This window comes from Anser anser (assembly GCF_964211835.1).
Source record: "Anser anser genome assembly, chromosome: 7".
Taxonomy (NCBI): Eukaryota; Metazoa; Chordata; class Aves; order Anseriformes; family Anatidae; genus Anser; species Anser anser.
Genome location: NC_139727.1, coordinates 34,107,479 through 34,123,060, shown reverse-complemented (window position 1 = coordinate 34,123,060; position 15,582 = coordinate 34,107,479). Strand labels below are relative to the sequence as shown.

Below are 15,582 nucleotides of genomic sequence, written 5' to 3'. Positions count from 1 at the left end.
CACCATCATTTTATGCTTTACCCCAAACAGTTTGAAGGTACAGTAATGAGTGAACACTGAAGCTAGCTTCTTATTTTGACTCATTTGCCTATGATGACTGATGTGGGCTTGTTAACAAACATTGGTAGCTTTAGTCAGTTCTTGATGTTAAAAATAAATGTCACCTGTGAGTTATTTCCTGTTTCCCTGGTGTAGAGAGAGAAGCTCAAGTTCATATGTTCAGGAGAGTCAGGCAAACCTGTCAGAAGTCTCCCTGGTACCCCAGACCACGGGGGGTCATCTGAGAAACAGCCAAGCCTGGGGAAGCAAATTTCTTTACCTAGAGTAGAAGAAACAAATGGTTTATGTTTTGGACTCTCTTACAGCTAGATAATATGTTTAAGACTGCAACAGTCTGAAGACTGTCCTCAGGAAACTGAGGATTTTGTTCTGTGATTGATTTTGAAACAGATTTCTTCTTGTTTCCTTTATGGATATTGCCTGAAGTAGGTAACACAAGGGGAACTATATAATTTGAAGATAAACCAAACCAAGCAGGGATCCAGATACTATTTTTACACCATATTCTCAGCTTGTAAAAGGTGTTTTATTATATTTATTTATTAAAAGTCTTTTAAGAAATGCTTGTTAGAACTGCTCCCGCATTATTCCTGCTTCAAAGCATTATGTCTCATTGTAGGAATGGATACGTATGCAGTAGCCTTGCATAGTGAATGAGTTGATTGTTTCTTTTAATACATCATCATTTTCCAGATCAAACAGGTCTCTTGCTGTCATGCTCAACTTTTCTGTTCCAGCACTGTTTGTTGTACTAAGCACCCTGTTACTGAGCCATTCTTTGTAAACAGCAGTAACAGGTAGAGACAGCTCGTGCACTGTCTTGATAGAGCTAGGGCACATGACTGCAGTTCTCCTCTGTGAATTTTTGGCATAAAGTTATGTATCTTGTATTCTTAATAAAATTGAAATGAGGTGGAGCCTTTAGCATTAGGTCCCTGTACAGTAATAGACTTTGCCATACAATGACACACAAATCATGCTATGACTTCAATGTAAAAGATGTCACTGTCTCCTCTGTATTATTTTGTTTGAATTCATCTTTTAGTGATTGTTTTTATAGATCTTTATCTCACCTGTTACTGTGCCAAGGAGATAAAATGCAATAATCCATACTCCAACCACCTAAAGCAAATCAAATATACAAGTTAAACTTTTTATTTGTGTTACATTTTTATAAAAGGGACAGATCTATAAAGAGAAACACAAAGAACTGCAGCCTAGGAGGAATAACCCAGTACCCCTGAGGGGCCAACCAGCTGGAAAGGAGCTTTGCAGAAAGAGATGTGTGTGTGGGGGGGTCCTGCTGGTCACCAACTTGACTGTGAGCCAGCAATGTGTTGTTGGGTCTCTGGGCATCCTGGACTGCATTGGGAGGAGCACTACTGGCAGGGTGGGGCAGGACATCCTTCCCTTCCACTCAGTTCTGTTCTTTGCATTTCTTCCACATCCAATGCTGGATGTAGTTTGCTAAGGGAATGAATTTGGCCATGAGGTTATGACTCTCCTGACGGCCAGCAGATAGGTGGGAGGTGTGGCAGAACTGACGGGCATGCATGTAACTTGGTGGAAGTCTGCATGTTTGGCAGCTTTATGCTATTTGTGCTGCCCTCACCCAGGGCTCCTTGTGCTTCTGCACCTTCATATCCCCCCTTTGTTTGGATTCCTTTCCTCTACATTTTCCTCCCTTGGCTTTCCTATGGCAGCGGCTCCACATATTTCATCATTTTCCTCCCTTCGTGTTTGCCTTCTTCACTGTTCTCAATTTCTTCTTTTAGCTGTTTCATAGGGCATCCACCTCCCCTTTTCCACATTCTGCTTTTCTTGCAAAGTAACAATCTTGAGCTGTAACTGCTTTTCAGTCCTAAAATCTGAAAGGCAGCTCTGAAATTAATAGGCTTATGAAGAAAATGGACGAAGACTCACAGGTCATGTCTATAATGTGTGCTGTACTTCTTTTCAGAACACCTCACCAGTGGGTAATGATTTTAGAAAATGTGGGAGGTTGTTGCCAAACAAGAGTGATCAGCGATTTCTTTTCAGAGGTTCGTCCTTTGAAAGCAGAAGCTGGAAATGAACGGGTAACTAGGCAAGTAATTCAAGATAGAGAAAACTTTTTTTGTGTGTCTGTGTGGAAAGTCAATTCATTTTGTTATTAAGAGAGGTGTATAGTTTGGATGGGAGACAATTTTTTTAGCAGGTAGTTTTTCTATGTTGGTTTATGTTAGCCTAATAACAAAAGGACTGGGGAGATGTTAAGAAACAATATCTTTCTACAAAGAGTTGAGGCACCACACAATTTGATGGGAGAAAATTCTTTCAACAGGCATTTAAGAGCCTTAGTGCTGAACAAGAGGAACTTGAATCACTTGTTCGTGAATGTGAACTCAGCCTAACCAGCACTGCTGGCAGGAGGGTTCCTGAATGCTGAGCTCCATTGTTTTAGTCGGAATGAAATGGGATATGCACCCCACTTAGTAGCCAACCAGTAATAGCCATTTCCACTTTGCTCTTCAGCTCAGAGGAAAAAAAAAAAAGTGAATGTTCATAGATTGACATCCTAATCTATAAAACCTACACTGGTTTAGTAGCTGCCCTTCAAAAGGTGGCTGGATTGTGGACACTGTTGCCCAACCTGTGATTCATGGGCTGCTAGTGGATGGCTTGTGAGATATGAAAAAGTCTGAATATGACTGCCCCACACATGGACCCACACCTTCTCAGGACATGTGCACAGACACAGTCTATTTAAGAGAGGCAAGACCAAGTGTCAGACCTTTTAATTATCAGCATCTGATAATTCTCCCTTTAGGAAATAGTGGTTTTGTTTTGTTTTAATTTAAAACAAAATATGTTGTTTATCTAATTCCTAAGACTTTTACTCACCATTCTTTTATCACCCTTATCTCCTTCAGTGGTTAGCAGTAACAGGACACAAAAAGCTTTCTGTTTTCTTTAGTGCAGACTGGATTGCTTTATGCTTTAAGAAAAAAAAAAAGGGAAAAAGATGTTAAGTATTTATAGGCTAACTCAGTAAAGTGAAAGAAACTGGAAGAATACAGGACAAGAAAAAGGAATACTGGGAATTAAAAATCACATGAATTTCATAAGAAAAGCAGCAATGTTAACATACATTTATGGCCTGTAGAGTTAAGATGAGTTAAGAAGGAATATTTCATGTATGGAGGAAGTAAAAAGATACAATGTTTTTGATTCATTACTAGATAAAATTGGGCAAAAGACAATGATACAGCTGAACCAAGGTCTTTGCACTTTTATTTTTCTATGTTTACCAAAACAAGCTGATGTTCACACCAGGAAAAAAAAAAAAAAAGTATTGATGGTGACACTTAGAACAGCTGCTAGAACTATGTGTTTTAAAATAAAGAGACTTTGGTAACTCATAGCTTAGCTAAGAACCTTTTTTTTTTTTTTTTCTTTTTCCTTTTTAAGAGTATCAAAAAATCTATTGAAAAACTTTTGTTAAGTTACTGATTAGTAAGAAAATTCCATAGACGTGGTTTGAAAAAATCTGACATGCTAAAAGGTAAGAAAAGATAAGACGAATTATCTGTGGAGTTTCAGGGCAATATCAGCCTGAGGTACTATAATGAAACTTTCCACAGGACAGTTGAAAAGAAAATTTGTGCAAAACTGTTAAAAGATTAAGTTGTGTAATTGAATTCAATTACATGACATGACACTCTTATGAGATCAATATTACTAGTCTCATAGTACTTGAATTACAATAAGATGTTCTGCTACTTGATATTTTGGTTAAGGAATTAAAATGATATACATGCTCTGCTACAACAGTTAAGTAGATTAAAAGTTGAATGTGCGGATTAAGCAGATTAAAATTTGAGTAATTACTGCATCTCAGAATATAACAGCAATAACTAGAAGGCAAGCCCTGGATTGGAAATACCGTTCTTGCTATTGTGCACAATCATATAACATCGTGATCGAAATGTGATCACGTTTTTTAGCTGTGGCTTTTGACACTAGAGTTATTGAATGATGGATCATTACTCTGTAAATTTTTAGAAGAATCAGTTCTTGGTATTACATTGCATGTCAACATTCAGCACTGGTGGCACTGATCCAGAAGTACTGAAAAAGTACTGACATCTAGGTTAAAGGATTAGTAAATAAAAAGCACATGTAATTAATTTTGGATTATTTTATTTGTTTGGGAAAGTAAATGCTGTCACACTGCATATTATATTTACTAAATGAAGGTGAACATTTTGAGGAAGCAAGAACTGAAAAGGCCTTTGAGGTTTTTCTAATATATTACTAGAACTTTTGAGTTGCTAAATAACTTCTTAGTCTTTATCCACATACACAGATGAGAGACATATATGCACGCACACATGCAAATATACAATATACATTTAATATATGGATGGGGATTGTTATTTAAAAGGTACAGAGGTTTTGTTGCTGCTTGCATGCACAATTCAGGAGGGATACTAAAAAAATGAGAAGTTTGAGAGAACACCTTCTTGGGCAATCAAGAGGATGGAAAAGAAGGAATGTGGAGCAAAAACTGAAGAGAGGATTGTTTTGCCTAGGAGTACAAAGTCGCAAAGCACAGATGATTGTTCCCAAAGATATAACCTATTTTTCACCATTTAGAATTCTGTTTTTCCAGCTTTCCTGCCATACTATTCCTTACTTCCAACCATACTTCCTATATTTCCTGCTCCAGCATTGTCCTTGAAGAAAGAACATTTCTGTCTTTCAGTTGTTTTAATTTAGTCTTCCATATTTTTTGGTAGTTTGGTGTAGTGTTTGGTTACTAATGTAAAGGCATCACAAAAGAGAAGTCATCCAGAGTTTAGCCGAGAATCCTTGACTGTAAGTTACAAGTTAATTTCCCCTTCTCCCAAAAATTTATTGCATGTATTTGAGCCTGAGGCATTTAGATACCACTTGCTAATTGCACACCCAAACATTGTAAAGTTACGCAAATGGATAAAAGAAATTGAGGATAAAAAATATTACAGCAGTATCTGTAGACCTCATAAAGGAGAACATGCATGTATTTACCCATATGTAAATACTTCAAAATCCACTCTAACTTTTTGAAAATAAATTTTGTAGAGATGGCCTAGCCTATTCCATACAAATATACAAAGAACACCTTTTCCAGGCACAGTCCATGTTCAGTAGCTAACACAGCAAGAGCATTTCTCCAGCTTATCAAATGTGCACAGGTCTGGGCATAGTGCTGGTGATATAGTGAACTAATTCAGGTGAGCAAAGTAACTGGCATAATTGGTTGAAGACTTAATTTCATCTCAGTCTCCTCCCCATCCCTCAGATGTGGTTGTAAATTGCCCATAGTAAGATTCAAGATGAAGGCGCTTTGGCACTGCTTCAGTACAAACAAGTAATAATAAGTAAAAGAGCATCTGGGCAATTAGCCAGTCTCCTTTCCTGCTGGCTCACCAGCTTTTAGGTAAGCTCTCCAGGAGGAAACTGACTCTAAATGAATAGCTCTGAAACCAACAAATTTAACAGTAGACAAATCAATCTTGCAGTGGAGCAAAGTAGTCAGGTGATCTAGAGAAAGGAAAAGGTTCTGGACCTCGCAGGTGTCAAGGTAAGGCAAAACAGGGTTCACATATGTTGCCTGGTCTGGGTATTAGAGTTTTCTGAGCATCTACTGACCTCTTAAACCGAGTCTGAGACAGTGAACTAGGGCATTAGGCTCCCATAATGACTCAGAATACTGATGCAAATTCTTTTCTTGAGGCGTTAAATGTGGGAAGCGCTCCAATAAAAAGGCAGTATATATGCAAAGTCATACATGTATTTGTTCATCATTAGCGATTACAGTAAGATTGGGGCTTTCAAGTTGCTTCTGTCAGTCACTTAGAAATGGTGTACAATCCAGAGAAATGTCAGGATAATAATGAAGAAAACCTATTAAATATGTCCTGATTAACAGACATAGCTAACACCATCTGCTTTGACCTCCTAAATAATAGGGTTCTCACCTTGTCCCTACAGTAGTGTTCAGACAGTAAAACACGCAGTTATGATTATTTAATCTAACTACAAGCATCATATTTAAAAAACAAAACCAACCAAACAAAAAACCCACCTATGATTCAGTTTGGGGAGGTGGCCATGCCAATTCCAGGCTAACTGGGGATCCTTCAGCTGACTTGCAGCTGTGATCTGGCCACTTCTGTCCTTGCAGAACTTCACTAGTGTTCTTCATAGGTAGACTACTGTTACTTTTAGCCAGCTCTAAGGCCGACACTATTGGCCTTTTGCCATTTCTGAGGTGCAGAATGACCCTTGCTGATAACAACTTACTCCATAAACTGTGGTCTACTAAAACACATCCTGTTTGCCTCATCCTTCCCTATAACAGCTTTGTAATTCTTCCTCACTTCCATTCTCCCTTTACCTTTAGAATGCTCCTAACAGTGCTTAATTTTTTCTTTTCAGCTACTATTTGTATTCTTGTGTACTTTTTCTTAAAATAAATAAGAAAAGAGTCCAGACTCTATGTGGAAATACCATCATTTGATCTTTCTTTAAAAACACAGGGATATATTATCTGCCTAATTACCTTAGCCCCATTGAATCCACCCAGTTTTCTTAGCTGCACTGCAGTGTCCCAGTCCAGATAGGATCATCTCCTACTGGGATTTCCCGGAATTGAAAAGTTTTTAGCCCTGTTGCTGCTGCCAGGGTCTCCTCAGTATTGCTTCCAGGACCACTCTTTGTACTGTTCAGCCTGTCTTTTAAGCAGGAGCCCCAACCATCCATTAGCAAGGACAGTTACCCCCAAATCCTACCAATTCCTCAGTCACTTACCGCTGACTGCGGACCGCGTTGCTGCTTTGTACGCTCCGCTCAGGTGGCTCTTGTCAAGCCCCGGCTGTTCCCGGCTCTTTTCACTTGGACTCAGTCCCACCGCCATGGGTGTGGACCTGCCCACACGGTGCCTAATTACAGGCCGGGTGTGGGTGAGCGAGACCTTTGTCAGAATGACACTCTTAGTGCTGGATGTGACATGTTGCCTTTTCTTGTCTCTCTAGCTCTCCCGTCATTTTTAATTCATCAACAAAAAATTTACCTCTAAGGGTTTTGCTGTGGGTGTGAATAAAAGCAAGGTGAGACCATTTTAACCCTTGAAGGGGATATGGTATGGGACATTGAAATGCTTAACTGAATTAACTGGTTATTGGAGGCTCCTGCTGTAGGCAACAGACTGAACCTCCTCTGTGGGCACTTAAGAGCAGAAACTTAATTATGCTGTTTGGTGTCACCCTCTGTTGTCAGACTGATGTATGTACCTTGTAAAACAAACCCTTGTGTGTTTTTGTATAACAAAGCCTATTCATTATTATTTTTATTATTTTTTTTATTTTTTTAAAGAGATAGTGGGTTAGCTTCTTTTAAAAAGGGGAGGGCAAGAAGAATTGTTGTACAACATAGTGCCTGAGAATTCATTAGCTTTTGCTAATAAAGTTACTCAAGCTCTGTCCCACTACCATTTCAACTAATCTATGTCCTCTTAGGCCATGTGGGATTCACAAGTTAGGTGCCAAGCTTTAACATTGGTTGGTGTGCTCTGAAATAAAACCAACAACTCTTGGCACTGTTGCAAACAGCATAGAGCCGAGAAACCACAGCCACCTTCATTCAGACATGTCAGGAGGAGAAGGAGAGGATGATGATAATCACCATTGTGCATCTTTTTCTCTAATGGCTGAGTGACTAGAGAAGTGGTCCAGCACATAAGTCCCAAATTCTTTTCTTTGCTCAGCAGGCTGTGGGTCTTAATGAGCTCAGACCACGGAGTGTGTCACAACCCAGTTCTCTCAGCAGCTCCTGGGCAAGACCTCAAGTCACTGCACTGCTACCTATGGGATGGGTGCTCCCATAGTCACCTGTTCACACAACTGTGAATGACATTCATCCTTATACATGGAGTGATTCAACTGCCTAGGGGCAGGAAGTGACTTGGGTTGAATATAAGTCTCATATAAGAAGCCAGTTTGTGGTCCTGAGATACGTGCAGTGTTTGAGAGAAGGTATAAATTCAGAAATATCACCTAAGGTGCATTTTTTTCATATGCTAAGCAGTACATAACGTGCTCAGCATGCATTGTAAAATACAAGACATTGAGCGTCTGTCACTCCTTGTAGTCTATGGAGCTTGCGCAAGTGTTTGGGTTAGGGTCTGGTTCTTGTTTGTTGGTGAAGTGGTGCAAACCAATGCCATCTGCAGCGATAATCACTAGCAAGAAGTCTCAGGAATCAGGAGGAAGCAGTGGCTGGTCAGTGATGGGATCTCATATTTAATTGCTGCTCAGGCTGAAGACAAGTATGTAATTTCAGATAAGGGAACAGATCTAGCTAGTAAGAAATGATTTACAGATCTATTGTATAATCTATACTCATTGACTGGAAGATAGAAATTGGGCAGCACTTATGGGAACAGTATCAGATGGATACAGCTCTTTGGATAAATGAGGGAAGGCATGGGGCTGGGGAGCCACAGAATAGAGATAAGGAGTGTCATGTTCCCCGTTTGTCAGCATATCGGCATGTAAGTTATATGGAAAGCAGCCAGTGAAACTGGTGCCTCTATTAATGATGAAATATCTTCCAAAATTGCTGACATCTTTGTGTGAAAATCAGACCCCTTAAAAGTGTTTGTTAGGGGACCAGGACTGCTGGGTATGCTCAAATATTTTGCTGTAATTTCCACAGAGCTCGTGTTTTGTGTGTGAGTGTTAAAATGGTGCTGCAGAACACCCCCAGCAGCACAGTTACAATCTGAAACAGAAATGCAGGCTCATAAGAACAAGATATACAATACCTCCTTGGACTAATGTGCATGAATAACTGAGAAAAGTATTTGACAAGGATTTAAGTTCAATAACTGCATTCTTCATTTTGCTTTTTCATCTGCTCTGTATGTTGTAGAAGTTGTAGTCAATATGGAGGAACCATACACATTTTCAACAGAGAAGCTCGCTGTCAGTGTATTTCAGAGGAATATGCAGTTGTGCAGATAATATTAACGTAGCTCAGAATGACAAGATGGATTCAACACTAGAAAGAATTTATAGCCTATGTTACAGGGTTTTCGAGGTCTAGCTTGCTTTAGGAATGGCTGCTTTTTCTTGGTATGTTTTTATGACTTAAGAGGAACAGTAGGTTTTTACGGATAGTAAGAAAAGTCTGGCTTCTGCAGTTGCCTCTGACAATATGCAAGTGAACGCATCCAGATGGTTTTATAAATGTCAACTTGAAAATTATCAAGGACATAAATGTATTCTGATGGTAGTGGCCTTCGCATTAGCAGGAAAAAAAGGATCAAAACACTCACTGAGAATCATGTTCTCCAAAGGAAACTCAGCAACTGTGTTTCAAGTGCAGTGATATATAAATTACCAAGGCTTTCATAGCAAGATAAGTGAATAAAATTCTAAAAGCAATATTTTTCTCTCTCATTTCAATTTTAGATTGAAGATGGTTAATGAATTTCTTAGCTTGAAAGAAGGTCACCTGGAAGTAGCTTTGTTATTGCATCCCCTAGAGAATTGCTAATATGCATAGACAAAGACCACTCACCTTCTTGGAGAATCTTACCGTTAGTCCCTGAGTGACAGAGCCATGAATAAAAGACTTTCTTGATATTTCTATTGTCTAACTCTGATGTGTTCATTCTGGTCAAGTGAGCAAACTTTATATTGAATAAAAAGCAAAACCAATTTGCCTTAGCGTATCCTTTTCAGTGTTGCACAGCAGCAATAAAATAAATATTTTGGAGATGATAAATATTGATGACCTTCCATGATACTTGCTCCCTGCTCATTGAATCAGTCAAAGCAGTCCCTTGCCCTTGCCCAAAGCAAGCAGAGAGAATGTTAACTTCTGGTTTTGTGAGCTGAAGACTTATGGAGCATAGGATCATGGTAAGGAAACAGAAACGGGAGAATTTTAAAGGTGGCGATGGAAGTAACCAAAACCAGAGTGGGTGGAAAGATTAGGGAGAGCCAGGCTTCCTTTCCAAGTAATAGGCAGAATTAAAAGAGAAGAGGGTGAAGTCCTTTTTTCTGAATGCTTTATTTCCTACTAACACTAAAATATTTAATTTATTTGAAGGAAGAAGCAGAAATAAAAAGGAATAGCTGTAGGTTTTGCCTTGGAGACTGATAGGCAAATGCAAATCTTCACAAATGATATGAAAGAATGGATCTGAACAGCTCAGACACAAAACAGTGGCTTAGAGCAAAGTTAGCTACCTTGGGCTCTGGACACCTCTTACATTAGATCCTAAGCTTTCCTAGTGTCTGAAATATATGGGACGAAAAGGAGGCTGACCCCAATGTCAGCGTGTATTTTCAGATATTGCTTGTGCTTCCGGTGTTGCAAGACACTTGGCCGATCCCATCTTGTGGTAGCTAGGAGGAGAGGTATGTTGTCCGGTAACGCGGCAATCTAGGTGTGCTCTGTTTGTGTGCGGGTTGGTGATGATGCATGCTCTTTCCGGAAGGTTTTAGATCCTTGATAGCTAGAGATAAAGAACAAATTCCTGGCTCTGTTTTATTTTGGAAATATGCCATTAAAAATAAATTTCAGCATGCTATCAACATCTGCTTCATTGTGATTGGAATCAGCATAGCTTGAAGCAGCCCAGAGACTGAAATTGCCGAGTCCCTGATTCTGTGTTAATAAAAAAAGAGATTCATGAGTTTCATAGACTGTCTGCGTAGATAGGCTTTGTGATGGGTCAGCGAGCAACTGTTTAGCCTGCCAGAGGCAACCTCAATCTCAACCAGCTTTGATTTTGGAAGGATAACTGAAATAAGTGTTCGGAAAGCACATTCAAAGCTCCTCATTTTTTTGCTTCTGTTCCAGGACAACGCCGAAGGTTACTGTTAGAGCCTATGGGTTACACAGAATACCCTGACCTAAAAATGGGTTAAAGTCTCAGCAAAATCCTGTCCCAATTATTTTATTTTACCCTCTATATAGCATGCACATATTTGGAAGTTGGAGCGTATTGTAGGGAAAAAAAAATCACTAATTTTGATTGAGGGAAGTAAACATAAATAATTTCACTATAAAAATATTAATGAGAATTTGCAAGAAAAGGGACTGAGGTGATAAACTTGCAAGAATGCTATCTGGGAAGACCAACTTGCTCCCAAGATGTGTGAGGTTATGGGTGGGTTAGTAACTGATATAACACAACTGCGGGTTTAGACATTACTTGAAAAAAGGGAGAACAGATCTCAGATGTAACAAAAAGTCCCCTTAGGATGTAAATTCTCAGGCACTGTGCCACTGTAATCATTCACTCATTTCTGGTATGCCAAAGACAAAAACTCTAACCTAAATTAAAAGCAGAGAGAAATCAGAAAAAAATGTATCAACATACAACTATATAGAAAATAATTGATTTATCTTTTCTTGGGGAAAAGCAAGCCTGAAGAGAGAAACAAAAACTGATGATAAAATCATGTGAAAGCAGGTAAAATAGAGACCTTGCAGATTATCTAGGGGAAAAAAGAAAAAAGCATGATGTATTTTTTATTCATGGAAAAATTTAAGAAATTTCCCATGGCGTTTCTGTAAGTAAAGATTCTGGCAAGTGACTGGGCTATAAAATGATGTAATCAGAAAGCAGATAGTTTTAAAGGTAGGATGAAGGCATTGGGGAGGCTTTCTGTGTAAGAGACGGGTCAAGCTTCTTCTCTAACAAAGATGAAAGACCAGAAGGACTTCTTGAACAAAGTGATTATTTATTTCCTGCAGATTTGTGGTTCATTTTCAAGGATTTTATCAACATATTCTAGGGTATTAAAATAGTGTGAAAAAATCTGAATAGTCAGAGAAATAAAATAGATAGGATCAAAAGTGGGAAGAGAGATAACTGCGTAAACAAAGCATCGAGGTCTTCACCTAATAGTTCTCATTAAGTATTTTTTTACTTTTTGTTCTGGGCTCACAAATATTTATGAGGGACTTTTTGATACACTGCATTTTTTTTGAAAGAGGAAAGCACACTTTTTGCTGTGCTTGCAAAAGAGGAAGAGAGGTAACAACCTCAGGTTGCACCAGGGGAGGTTTATTTTGGATATCAGGAAGAATTTCTTGATGGCAAGGGTGGTTAAGCATTGGAACAGGCTGCCCAGGGAGGTGATGCCATCCCCAGAGGTAATTAAAACATCTGTGGATGTGGCATTTAGGGACATGGTTTAGCTGTGGACTTGTAGTGTTAGGTGGGTGGTTGGACTTGATGAAGTCTTTCCCAACCTAAATGATTCTATGATTCCATTTTATTCCTGTTACCAGAGAACTCTGATACAAATGGTTCTTGTTTTCAGCACTTCTTGAAAAGCATACTGTTTCTGCTAAAATGATTGTTTCTGATGCTACATATAAGGCAAATGCAGATGATGTAAGTGGAGCAGAGAGTTACTATTGTGCACTACTTTTTATTGCTGTTCCTTTATTCTATAAAAGATCTAAGAGGTTTGTTTGTTTGTTTGACCTTACCCCCTTGCCAAAAGTGTGTTTTGAGAGAGAGCAGGGACTGAGGTGGAATGTCTTATGATGGTTTGTTAGTAGTTTACCTTGGCATTATTTTTGTAGTGAACAAATGCTTAAGGAGAATTAAATGAAATTTTTGTTGCAACTCTGAAGCACTCTCAGTATTACAGAATATTTAAATAATTTAAAAGACTGAATGGATATCGTCATACATCCTTAGAAATCCTAGACAAACAAAGCACATTTGATTAAAAAGAAGTCTACTTTTCAATTTGACATTCAAACACTTCAAAAAGTACATCATATGACATTTTAAAGATGCAATTTAAGTTGTTATAACAATCTTACTTATGTTGTTGTGAAGACATGAAGCTATTACCTCTTCCAGTCATTGTCAAAGGCAGGGTATCTTGTGAAATATCAAACCCTTGCATTTTATGGACTGGCTCCAATAACACAAAGTGATAGAATCCAAATTTTCCATACCAAGTAATAATTTTGATTTTTAATTACAAAGAGAAACAGGAGAAAAAAAAAAGGCATAAATACTAAACTAAACCAGCAACACACAGCTGCTTTCAATATTTTTTTCACCTGTAGTTCATAAAAATAAACCTCCTCTGTTTCCTGCTCTGTTTATAGATGTCTTAGCAAAAATGTGCTGTGCTGATATTTACTATACCAAAGAGTGAAAATTAACTCAAGAAAGAGTATATAATATAAACACAAAGTGGGACAAGACAAGGGGTAGAAAGTAACACAATATTTTGTTCTTAGTCGTACTGATTGGGTGAGGAAACACCTATTTTTAAGGGGCCTAATCAGCTTATAGCAGATGTTATCAGCTCATGTGAGTTGCTATATTTTATCAGAAAGCTGTTGAAATCAACAGCTAAAAATTAAACAAAATGAAAGTTTGTATTTTTGAAGGGAAGAATATGATTTATGATTCATAAAAACATCAAATTAATGTTCAAAATTGCAAGGAAGACACAGCCAAATATGGAGACAGAAGGGAAAGGGTTTGTGCTTTACAAACTCCTGAATTCAGCAGGGTGATGTTTCTTTCTAGTGAGAAGCCATGGCCCACATTATCCTGTTCACCCTGATTCCTCATGTCATTAAATCAGATAATGCACTTCCTGGCCCTGTTAAACACATTTTTTGAGTCCCCAAGAAAAATATTTACGTCTCTTTTGCTTAAGGCCCTGAGTGCATGAACAGAATCGTAAGTATTCCTTTCCTCCTCCCTCTATCTGCTAAATTTGTGCAACTCTGAGGCAGAGAGCCATGCCTGATTTATGACAGATGGCCAAGATGGTGTGATTCCTAACTATAGGTATTTCCCAGCTATGTACATGTACCCAGGGGTTTGGTTTATACTTCTCTGGGGAATTAATTCCACGCTTGGGAAGGTTTCTGGATCCTATTCCTCATGTGGGTGGAGGTGGTAAACATACCAAAGCAGGGAGCCCGTGAAAGTGGACAGATTTGTGAACTTCAATTCAAATATCCTAAGCAATCTCCTCTGGCAAACTTCATGGGAACTGACTGGATTCTGATATCTCAAAATTATTGCTGCATAATTTATAACACACCCGTTCATCACTCATGTTTAGCCTTGTGTAACCCGTCTCATCAACAGTGTTTCTGGTGAACCTCATTGGAAGTATTCTGGAATAGCTAGTTATTAGGATGGGACAGATCAGAGTTGGCCAACATGATTCCCACATTGGATTTCTGTGCCCAAATGATAAACCTTATATTAGGTTTAAATATTTGCTGTGTCCCTTAGACCACAGTGAGCAATAAAATCCAAAAGGATTTTTGTGGTGAGCTTCTACTGAAACAAAAACAGTCTTGCTAGCCTGATTTTGCTAAATAGTGTTATCAAAATACTCCCAAATGGTCTGGGGCAATGCTACAATAATGAAAATACTGCAGCTGAGGCCCAACTTAAGCATCATCAGAATTCTTGTGGGGAAAAGTTTTGTATCTCAGAAAGGGGCATATTAAGTTCCTTATAATGGAAAAATAACCACGATCCTAAATATTTTTCTAAGATCCTTTCCCTGAAATTATGGGAGGTCTTAAAGGTTTTCTGGTTTTAGAAAAGCAAGGTGCAGGTGAAAAATTCAGCTTCAATGGCAAAGGGAACATTATTATTTTGAAGGCTGACAGAAAATTTAATATCTTCAATAGCACAACATTATCGTGATAAAGAAGGTACCCATTTCAAGTACAGAGTCCCAGCTCACCCAATGTTCAGCAGAGCTGAACACAGCAAGTCAACGAAAAAGGCAACAATCAAATATTCTGCTGTGCATTAAGTTGTCCTGCTTGACACAAGGTGAACTTTGATGGTTGAGTTTCTCAGGGTACAACTTGGTATGCAGCCCCAGCTCCTAAACAGTCTTTTGGTTGTGTTGCTAAAACGTTGTTTAAATACATTCTTCAGGAAGGAAAGGCAGGTGTCACTCAATGCCATTAAAACTCTGAATATTTTTATATTAAAATTATTTGTCAGAATCCTCACATAGAATAAGATGCTCCAGAAAGCATGAAGGTGTCCTTTTCCTGAACAATCAAGCAGGCACAGTTAAAGGATTTGTCTGTCTATGCTGTGGTGGTTGTTGTTGTTGTTTTGTTTTTAACCTATTTTAGTATTGTCCTCCTTGACTTTGCAATACAACCAAACCATGTGATTGTATAGCTGGTAAAATGCCTGTTAGCTGTGGCTGTAACTAGAATTCACAGAAGTGTAGCTCCCCAGTATGGATACAAGCTGACAGCACCGATTTAGAAATAGAGCTTCAGTAGTAGGCTGGAAAAAAAGGCCATTTCTGTTGGAGGAGCTTTGCCAGCAGTTTGGCTGAAGAAGCAAGCTCTTGCCGAGGGCAGACAGCTGTGGCATTCTTCTCCCAGCCCTAGCAAGGCATCAGGGTTTGCCATTTGTTCGGCTGCACAGACCCGTGGCCACAGAAC

General features: G+C 38.7%; 1 protein-coding gene across 1 annotated transcript in view; it reads right to left on the bottom strand.

The window, feature by feature from the left end:
* Window positions 1-15,582, bottom strand: part of LOC310902324 (uncharacterized protein) — a 40,511-nt gene that overhangs the window by 10,614 nt on the left and 14,315 nt on the right. Inside the window, exons 13-15 of the mRNA XM_083843679.1 lie at window positions 14,196-14,280; window positions 1,134-1,182; window positions 165-319 (exon numbers count right to left, since the gene is read on the bottom strand). Coding sequence (XP_083699805.1) covers window positions 165-319; window positions 1,134-1,182; window positions 14,196-14,280 — 289 coding nt within the window. The remainder of the gene's footprint in view (window positions 1-164; window positions 320-1,133; window positions 1,183-14,195; window positions 14,281-15,582) is intronic.